This window comes from Alosa alosa, chromosome 8, assembly GCF_017589495.1.
Source record: "Alosa alosa isolate M-15738 ecotype Scorff River chromosome 8, AALO_Geno_1.1, whole genome shotgun sequence".
In the NCBI taxonomy this organism is placed as follows: Eukaryota; Metazoa; Chordata; class Actinopteri; order Clupeiformes; family Clupeidae; genus Alosa; species Alosa alosa.
The window spans coordinates 21,836,636-21,847,588 of record NC_063196.1 but is presented as its reverse complement, the minus strand read 5'-3'; the positions used below and the strand labels follow the sequence as shown (position 1 = coordinate 21,847,588).

The 10,953-nt window shown below is 45.9% G+C and overlaps 1 protein-coding gene across 12 annotated transcripts in view; it reads right to left on the bottom strand.

The window, feature by feature from the left end:
* Positions 1-10,953, bottom strand: part of cdc42bpab (CDC42 binding protein kinase alpha (DMPK-like) b) — a 68,947-nt gene that overhangs the window by 36,461 nt on the left and 21,533 nt on the right. For all 12 annotated transcript variants that reach the window (XM_048249762.1, XM_048249763.1, XM_048249769.1 and 9 more), the window contains exons 3-7: positions 10,319-10,402; positions 9,645-9,740; positions 9,050-9,198; positions 1,691-1,784; positions 1,104-1,304 (exon numbers count right to left, since the gene is read on the bottom strand). In XM_048249762.1, coding sequence (XP_048105719.1) covers positions 1,104-1,304; positions 1,691-1,784; positions 9,050-9,198; positions 9,645-9,740; positions 10,319-10,402 — 624 coding nt within the window. The remainder of the gene's footprint in view (positions 1-1,103; positions 1,305-1,690; positions 1,785-9,049; positions 9,199-9,644; positions 9,741-10,318; positions 10,403-10,953) is intronic.

Sequence of the window (10,953 nt, the reverse complement as noted above, 5' to 3'; positions counted from 1 at the left end):
TTCCAATCATGTCCAAGTTCCATTCAAAGACACATTATTGGTCCCTTGAGCAAGGCACCTAACCCCTCACTGCTCTCCGAGCACCGCTGTTGATGCAGGCAGCTCACTGCGCCGGGATTAATGTGTGCTTCACCTCACTGTGTGTTTACTGTGTGCTGAGTGTGTTTCATTAATTCACGGATTGGGATAAATGCAGAGACCAAATTTCCCTCATGGGATCAAAAGACTATATATACTATACTATACTATACTATACTATACTATTTCTGCATCATTAGCTCCCACACATTACAGTATTACATCTTAATCCAAATCAACACAGATGTGTTGATCCAGTAGAGCAAGTGTCGGGTGAATAAACTTGAAGGAACATATAACCTTCACTGACTTCCTGTGAATATGGTTTATGCCGGTGATATAACAAAAGGGTAGATTATAATGGTATTTGTGAGGGTTAACTGCCACCGAGGTGTATGGAATTAATGGACAAGGCGGAGGCAAAGAACTCCATGACACACAGCAGAGTGGGGTTTCCTCTGCCAAAAAAAAAAGCCGTTTGGAACAGTTGGAGTTTCCTCCTTCAAAAAAACCTGTTTAGAGCAATTTGCTGTACTACTTGTCCCCGGCCGTGGCGCGGCTGGCTGGGGTGCCTGCGCTGGGCGCCGGCGGCCCGGGTTTGAGTCCCGCCCCGTGCTCCTTTCCTGCTCCCGCCCTGACTCTCTCTCCCACTCGCTCCCTGTCACTCTCCACTGCATTGGAGGCATAGAAGCCCCAAAAACGTTAAAAAAAAAAATTGTTGTACTACTTTCTTTGGACCTGACAACGGTGGGTAGTTAGCGAGGAGCCAATCAGAGAAGAGTATTAAGATATAAGAGTATTAAGATATGCACTTGGTATTTAATGCTTCTTTGCACTTCTGATTGGATGTCAACTGCATTTCATTGGCTCTGTACCTGTACTCTGCTAAATGACAATAAAGTTGAATCTAATCTAATCTAATCTAAAATGACCCATTAACACAATTGTATGGTAAGACATGCAGTGAGTGTTTGCTTGGTTAAGGACATGCACTCATGTAGTGAACTCTGGTGAACTCTGCGGACCTTGTGGTTCATGATCTTGCCGTAGGTCTCCACTAGGGACTCTGCGTAGAAGGGCGTCTCTCCGTAGAGCATCTCGTACATGCACACGCCCAGGGACCACCAGTCACACTCGGGCCCGTACTTGCCCTTCCCGTCCTCCATGGCCTGCAGGATCTCAGGGGAGATGTAGTCCGGCGTGCCCACCGCAACCGAGGACTGCACCTGAGATGGTGGACATGGAGTAACAGTGGCCGCGGAGTTAGGCTTTGTTTGTGGAAAATGGAAGCCATGACTACTTTTTTTTTAAGTAATTATGTGGGGTTTTTTTTGGTGTATATGTGTGTGTTTGCACCTTTATGTGTGGGTGTATTTGTGTATGTGTGTGTTTGCACCTTTATGTGTGGGTGTATTTGTGTATGTGTGTGTTTGCACCTTTATGTGTGGATGTATTTGTGTATGTGTGTGTTTGCACCTTTATGTGTGGATGTATTTGTGTATGTGTGTGTTTGCACCTTTATGTGTGGGTGTATTTGTGTATTTGCACCTTTATGTGCGGGTATATTTGTGTTTGCTTGTGTGCTTGTTTTAAAAGAGAGTTCTGAACTCACAGTTCCATCGTCCATAAGCTTGAGGCAGGAGCCAAAATCGGCCAATCGTATGTGACCATTCACGTCCATCAGGATGTTGTCTGGCTTGATATCCCTGAAACAGACAAACATAAAAACAACTCTTATTTCTAGCTCTGGATCAACATTAGAACTTCCACATCCACAATGGCTCTCCACGTTTGCTAGGCCCAGCCCAGTCCCTGAGACAAAGGCCTCATGTACTCCACACTGGAACGGCACATAGATGAAAGAAACAAATGATTCAAAGAACAAAGGAAAAAAGAAAAATGTGATATTCCCAACTTTGATAATACTTGCACTATTAGTCAAGCCTTCTCACAACAAAGCTCAAAGCTGACACTTAATTCACAGCAAGACAATGGAGTTGGTCATGACTCAACTCAGAGGCTGTTGTTGGTGTTGATGGTGGTGAAAAGGTGACTGGGTGTGACAGGTGATTCACAGGGAGGGCCTGCAGTGAAAGTGTGGAGTTTACACTACCTCTCGAACCTGACTCGTCACATGCGTATGGGTGTGTGTGTGTGTGGGCTCGACACATGCCTGATCAGCTGTCAAGAGCTAGTGCTTTCATAACAGCTACCAGGTTTTGTTTCAAATGGGCACGCGCACACACACACACACACACACACACACACACACACACACACACACACACACACACACACACACACACACACACACACACACACACACACACACACACACTCCTTCATACACGTACCCACTTTCGCAAATCTGAGTGTAATGGAATGTTAGTGATCTCATTGTATTTTCATTCTTTCTTGATTATACAAAACCATAAAGTACCGTAATGTGTGTGTACTTTTTCTCCCAAACAAACACACACACACCCTTCACACATTTAATTCTCTCACACACCCAGGCACTAACTTGCCCGACTGAAAACAAAGCTCTCAAGCATGCAAACCCAAGTTCACAAACAGGCAAATGCATACAGGACACACACACACACACACACACACACACACAGACACACAGACAGACACACAGACAGACACACAGACAGACACACACACAGACAGACACACACACAGACAGACACACACACCCCTGAACCTGGGAGGTCCATGCCATCTTAACAGGTGTGAGTCATGGGCAGCTTCCCTGGCTGACTCTTTCATCAAAGTTTGACCTCCACTGGGGACACAGTGCAAATGTCAGGGTCAAAGGTCAGTAACAGAAATGAGACCCAGTACACCCACAGACGAGAAAACCTGATTGGCCGTCCAGTCAGCCTGCTCCCTGCGATCTCACTTCCTCTGATCTAATTTGCGCATCCTTTCAAGTCATCAGTACTACAGTGAGCTCTTGCAGCATATCACATGATTCCACATAACATTCCATCCTCTCTCTCTCTCCACACTCCTGTGAACACACACACGCACGCACGCGCACACACACACACACACACACACACACACAATCTTTTCTACATGAAGAGCCTCATACTCACTCAAATGCGCGTACACACACACATAACATACAAAGTCACACATACGGACACACACAGACAGACACAGATCAGCATTTGTGTGCGAGTGTGTGTGTGTGTCTGCTTGATTGAGAACGTGCATGTGCATGTCAACAGAATGTGTGTGTGTGCCTCTCTGGAATGCCTGGTCTTAGCTGGCATGAGCAGAGGTCTTGAAAAGCTGTTGATTAGCAGTGCAAGTTGAGAAGGATGTTTGACGTGTGCTTATGGGTGTGTGTGTGTGTGTGTGTGTGTGTGTGTGTGTGTGTGTGTGTGTGTGTGTGTGTGTGTGTGTGTGTGTGTGTACATGCACTTAGCATCGAGGAGTTGGCAGACCAGACTGATCCCTCTTTCTCTTATGATCTGCCTTATCTGATGTCTTGCTGTGTGAACGCCACAGTATGGTGATCTTTCACAGCCAAAAGCAGCACACATTCCACTGGCCAGCTGCTTGATGGAGATCTGCAGCGCTGCTATCTCTGCTAGCATCTGTAATGAAACCCGCCTACTTCAGCAGGGAGTCTGACACGAACCTGAGGGAGTTTTCTACTGATTTCTCATAAAGACCCAGGCAAAATCATTCAGAGGAAAAGAGGAGGAGAGGAGGGGTGTGCGTGTGTGTGTGTGTGTGTGTGTGTGTGTGTGTGTGTGGGTGCTGTGTGTAGTGTTGTGGATGTGGATTTTCCAGGTCAATCATACTCATTCAAAATAAATAAAATTAGAAAAGAACTCACACTCCCATCAATCATGCACTTCTTCTTCCACATTCCTCTCCCCTCCTGACCCTGTGCTTCAGCCTTCTGATTCCTCTAACTCTTGCCTTCTGTTTACCTCAAAGACTGCTCTGATTGGCTGAAGCTACGCTTCCACCTCCCCCCTCCTCTGGGTTGTCGCCCACAAACATCCAGACACCCAGTGGCAGCGGTTCCCCCTCACTAAACCAATTAGCCACTAGTGAAACACTGAGCCGCTAATACGCCAGATCAGAAATCACACAGGGCTTTCCCACAGGCCCGCCAGTTAGCTTAGCACCTGAGGCTATCTCACTGGCTAGCTTCCAGAGATCTCCCTTGTTAAGTGTAACAGGCCACACTGGGGCTAACAGCTAACTGTAGCGGTGAGCTAGCGGCTAACTGAGGGTGTAGGCCCTGCGCAGAAGGTAGGACACATGGTAGTTATGTAGTTATATTAAACTTTTGTTAACCCCAAATACATGGATACATGTTGGTTTATGTTTGTCTTTGGTACAAAATGTATTATCTTAAATAACTAAAGCTTTGATCAATGTGAAGTAGACCTTTCTTCCATACACAGATGAATACATCATGACCTTTGACATGTATACCTATGCAAATAAACTAAGGAGATAATGACTGTCTCTCTCCCTTTCCAACTCTCTCTCCCTTCCTCTCTCTCTCTCTTTCAAGTGTGTAGGTCAGTCAGAGCAGATGGCTTGCCCAGATGGATACAGCAGTCTTAAGAAGAGATTACCTCCCCCTATTCGCAGCCACTCTGCTTCTTAAGACTACAGCGTGCATGGACTGAGCAATCCAGTCTGGCAGAGATCATATGCGTGGTCAGGGAAACACACACTGACACACACACCTAGCCTACACACAAATACACACACACATACACAACATAAAAGTCTGTCATTGTAGCCTATGTGTTTGGATCATAGATGCTCCAGTACTGTCTGATGCAAGGCCTGAAGGAGCTGAGTCACTGAATGTAGCCAAAGGAAAGGTCATTTCTCTCTCTCTCTCTCCCTCTCTCATTCTTCAGCACTCTATCGCCCCATCAGCCGGCCTCTATCTCTCCATACTGCTTCTGCCCTCTCTAGATGGGCCTCTTTCTCTCCATAATGCTCTTTCCCTCTCTAGGTGGGCCTCTTAGTTGCCTCAGTCAGGAGGGTGGGTTGTCCCTTAACCCCAGATCTCCTCACAGATCAATAATAAAAGAGACATGTGACTGATCAATAGCTATGTGCACATATACACACAGTTAATACATAAATACATAGACAGAGAGAGAGAGAGAGAGAGAGCTCTATCTCTACAGATGGGTATCCTGTGCTGCAATACTGTTTTGGAGCCTGGGCAGAGGTGACACACACACACACACACACACACACACACACAGCTGACTGCTGCAGTTCACATCACTTAACACTCAGTGTCCAGGAATGACGTTCCACAGGCATACATGAAACAACACACCTATATGACAAGGCACACGCACACACAAAAAAACACACACACACACACACACACACACACACACACTATTCATCTAATTTATTTAAGAGACTAAACTGTGTCCACCTTATTTTTCCTTTTGTCCCAGTGGAGATGGGTGGAACCCATTTTCACACATCTGTGACAACTATGCTTTGAGATGGACACTTTAATTGATGTACTACTGGGGTTATAACTTCAAGGCCATCAATTATCGAAGCATATGGTAACAGCTTTTCAAGACAAATGAGAAATTCTGCATAAACAGCCATATTGCAACCAGATTTGCATTAACACACTGCCAGCTTGTTAGAAACATAAATACAAAAACGTTTGATTTAAAAAAAAAATACTTCCAATCCAAATGAATTGAGGATTAAACCTAATTATTATCACAAATAATTATTCTCTACCAGTGGATTCATGGCTCAGTGTTCCAGCAATATAACAGATAGAGCCTCTTCTGCCAAACTAGTACACAATAACATGTTTTCAAGAAGAAAAATAATCTCTTATAATGTTGACTGATATACACTCAGATGTGAGATTAAAAAATTGTGTGACAAGTTTGTGAATGATGGACATTGTAGTTGACTACAGCTAACATGTGACCTTGCAGGATGTATCTGAGTAAGTCTAGACTACTATACAGAACTGTGCATATCTCTCATCTCTCGTATGATGCATCAACATGCTGTCTCTCTCTTTCACACATACATGCAGTCAAAGTCACTTACTGTGTGTCTTGCACTAAACTGGTCACACCACAGGGCATGGGCCTAGATAACAGACTGCTGTGATAAATGAGAAGCCCTTTTGCTCATGTTCTCCCTCATCTTTTTCACACATGCACACATAAAATGGCCAGTGGTAGTGTAGTGGTTAAGGACGGGCTACCCACAAACTTTCAAACAGTAGCCTGAAAGTTGTGGGTTCAATTCCCAGCTTCCACCGTTGTGCAACCTTGAGCAACATGCCCCAAGTTGCTCCGGGGAGAATGTAATCCCTTGTAATATAGTGGACATATGCAAGTCACCTTGGACAGCAGTGTCTGCTCAATGAATACATGGAAATGTAAATACAGAGACAGGGGAAGAGGCAGAGAGACAGACAGAGAGAGAGAGACAGGGGAAAAGGCAGACAGACAGAGAGAGAGACAGAGACAGGGGAAGAGGCAGGCAGACAGACAGACAGACAGACAGACAGAGGTGAAAACAAGAAGAATGTGATGGCACGGTGTGGTGGATAATCATTGATCAATTGAGGATAATATTTCTCCCAACACAGTTTCTGGGTTTTGTGCATGAAATGAGAATGGAAGGACAGACCAACACACACACACACACACACACACACACACACACACACAAACACACAGATAGAGACATGCACACACACCCGCACACAGTCATATACTTCCTCTGAAAGGCCCGCCCTTGATGTGTCCCCCACCCTCAAATGCAGCAGGCTTGCCAATGTTCTCCCATGAGGTAGCAACTGACCACACCCCCTACCCCATCATTAGTCTCTGAGACAAACACCACCAACCCCCATCCACTCACCAACACACACACACACACACGCGTGCATCCAACACTATCACTATTACTAGATAGATATACTTTATTGATCCCTAGGGGAAATTCAAGAACTATACTATATACACATGAACTCAGACTAGTGAACATACAGTACATGACAACTCCATGACAGACAAGGCAAAGTCCAAACACACACACACACATTCCTCAACACAAAGACTCACACATGTTTGGACATAAATAGACACATACAGTATCTGCTTGACATAAACACAAACTCCCAGTCCTCAACATTCAAGCACAACACCCTTACATATAGACACATCAATAATCTTCAACACAATGATACAGACACAAAGACATACAACCACACACATACTCATGCTAGCAAACACACCCCTCCACAGCCACGCATTCCTACTCTCTCTCTCTTTCTCTCTTTCTCTCTCTCTCCCTCTCTCCCTCTCTCCCTCTCTATCTCTCATACACACACACATACTCCACCCACTCCCGTAGGGATAGCATGCAATTACGCAGGCCCAGAATAGGCTGTGTGTCTGCTCTCCCCCCCTCTGGGATCCATGAGGCCGAGGCAGGCAGGCAGGCAGGGAGGCAGGCAGGCAGCCCACGCCCAGGGCCCAGCCCCCTCATTGGGGAACACCAGCTCATCCACCCCTGGGGGCTGGGCACCACTACTCCCTTTCATTATGCATGCAAACCAGCAGCACAACCCACTTCCTGGGGTTGGGTCTGGGTTGTGTGTGTGTGTGGGGGGAGGTTAGGGGGTTGAAGTAGCATAGCCAAAGTAGCATATGGGCGGGGGTGGCCGTGTCGTCTGGCTCCACTTGAGCCAGAATGGCGGCTCCAAAAGCCACAGTCGCCTGTTGTCAATGAAGCTATGTGTCCAGAAAACGAAACCGCACCACTGTATTGTACATTACCACATGTGATAGCCGTCAAATGTTCAGCTAAGGTTGAAAGAACATTCCATTGTATTAAGGCAGTTAATTTACGCCAGTGTGATGCTAGTCAGTTGTTCTTCGATAATCACAATGAATAAGTATACATACTGGTTTATGTTTGTGGCTGACAGGGAAATATGTACAATCTGAAAAACCATGGCTCTGAGGATAATATGGGAAAATTATAGCTTGTGTCATTACATAACAGCCTAGGTGCTTTCGCAAAGTGTGCAGGTATGGTAGTGACGGGTTTGTGCAGAACACTACTATTTTTAACTCCAAAGTGAGGGGCAGCCGTGGCCCACTGGTTAGCACTCTGGACTTGTAACCGGAGGGTTGCCGGTTCGAGCCCCGACCAGTGGGCTGCGGCTGAAGTGCCCTTGAGCAAGTCACCTAACCCCTCACTGCTCCCCGAGCGCCGCCATTGTAGCAGTCAGCTCACTGCGCCGGGATTAGTGTGTGCTTCACCTCACTGTGTGTACACTGTGTGCTGTTTGTGTTTCACTAATTCACCGATTGGGTTAAATGCAGAGACCAAATTTCCCTCACGGGATCAAAAAAAGTATATATACTTACTATACTATACTTAAGTAACAGTTTATTTTCAAAGGCACCTTCAGCAGATGGGACATCACTAATATCTTGCCTTGCCTTGATCTTTAAACTGTAAAGTGGCTAACAATCAATACTGCTGCATTCTATTTGTCCGTTCAAGTCGTTTTCTGAGCTGTTTTCACCAGTTCAAAGTTCAAACTGGCCAAAAAAACATCCAGGGAATGCCTTCTGTAAGTTCTACCACGACTCGTCAGTTCGAACAAACCAGAGTACAACGTGTTTGAATTACCAAGATGGCTGCCCCCGTTAACAGTAAATGTGGGCCTTATACTCTGTTTATTTACAGAGGCCTTGCTAATTGGCTAGGCCATTGACTTGGGGAGGGACTCTCATACAAGGCCTTGCTAATTGGCTCCACTGTGAGCTGGGGGAGGGACTGTCTCACATCAGGCCTTGCTGATTGGCTGCACTGTGAGCTGGGGGAGGGACTGTCTCACATCAGGCCTTGCTGATTGGCTGCACTGTGAGCTGGGGGAGGGACTGTGTCTCACCTGTGGACGTAGTGCAGCTGGTGGACGGAGTGGATGGCCAGCACCATCTCGGCCAGGTAGAACTTGGACATGTCCTCTGGCAGCCGGTCCTCGAACTTACTGAGCAGAGTCAGCAGGTCTCCACCCACATAATAGTCCATCACCAAGTACTGGAGGGGAAAAGGACAGAGAGGGGGGGAGAGAGAGAGAGAGAGAGAGAGAGAGAGAGAGAGAGAGAGAAAGAAATAGAGTTAGGAGAGACAAAATGAAACAAAAAGAATGTCAGAGATAGAATATGACCTTGTAAAACTTGTTTACTGATCAATTTCCCTGGTGTATAGTGGGCATCCTAAATCATACCTGTGGTCAACCACGCCTTGTTTTTTTGTTCTGAATAAGGAGGATTTGTGTGGAGCATAAATGTCTTGTGTACAAATCTCGTGTGTACAAATATGTGTTCATTGTGAGGTGGCTCATGGCTCAGTTGATGTGGGATAAGTTGTGTGTTTGTGTGTGTGTGTGGATGGGGAAGAGGAGACCCATCAGAACAAGCATAGAATGGCGCTCTCCAGCCACAGTTGCCTTGTGTCAGTGTTGGTGTACGTGTAGAACTCACCAGGTTGTTCTCGTCCTGAAAGGCGTAGTGCAGGGTGGTGATCCACTGGCAGTCTCCATTGACCAGCACGTCCCTCTCCTCACGGAAGCACGCCGTCTACAGAGCACACAATGTGGATACGGAGCATTAACAAAAACACACCTGAGCTGAACTAGAAGCTTTCACACTGACGTACAAAGCACACACAGAAGTGCGTAGGTGACAATTGCATGGAGTAGAGTACATTTCCATGTGTAGCCCAGCTCCATGCAGATTTGCAGGAATCCCCCCACAGAAAGGGGGGATAAACCCACTGCCTGAGAGTACTGGGGTCTGATTCAGGCTCCTGGACAGAGTGATAGTATAAGTATAGTATATATACTCTTTTGATCCCATGAGGGGAAAGGGAAATTTGGTCTCTGGTATCCCAATCCGTGAATTAGTGAAACACACTCAGCACACAGTGAACACACAGTGAGGTGAAGCACACACTAATCCCGGCGCAGTGAGCTGCCTGCATCAACAGCGTCAGGGACAGTGAGGGGTTAGGTGCCTTGCTCAAGGGCACTTCAGCCGTGCCTACTGGTCGGGGTTCGAACCGGCAACCCTCCGGTTACAGGTCCGAAGTGCTAACCAGTAGGCCATGGCTGCCCCCAGTGGTGGTGGTGGTGGTGGAGGTGGTGCTACATACACACCTCAGCTCTCTTCAACATCTCCCACTTGTTGAGGATCTTCATGGCAAACACCTTGTCTGTGTTCTTCACCTTCACTACGGCAACCTGGGCAGAAACAACAACAAAACAACGACACACTCGTTAAGTCTTAGGGAGAGAGAATAACCTTAGAACTAGAGAGCAGTCGCCCCCTAAAAAGCAAAGGAGTGGCATCCAGAGCAATTTCCAAAACGTATACCATAAGACTATGAGATCCTGTTTTATCCTAATGATGCTGTTTTAACCTGCCATCCAGAAGCAATAATGAGAGGTTATTTAGTGAGATAAGATGTTAGTCAGGGGGCCTATATGGTTTCTGTGGGTTTGAAATGTTAATTTTTGGAGAGTGGTTGGACTGTCTTTAGAGGTCATTGAACATGGAGAAAAATGATGTCTCCATTTTCTTTTTACCTGTTTCAACCCTATTTTTTTAAAATTGTATTTCACTGTAATTAACACCATAGATTTCGCCTAAATCACTGGCTATGTTGAATAAAGTTCACAAAACAGTTATTTTCAACAGTATGATTGTATGTCAGTATTATGATTGTATGTCAAACAATTAGAGATAAGATCAATAACCAATCAGTTTCACCAAATACACATACTCCATTGCT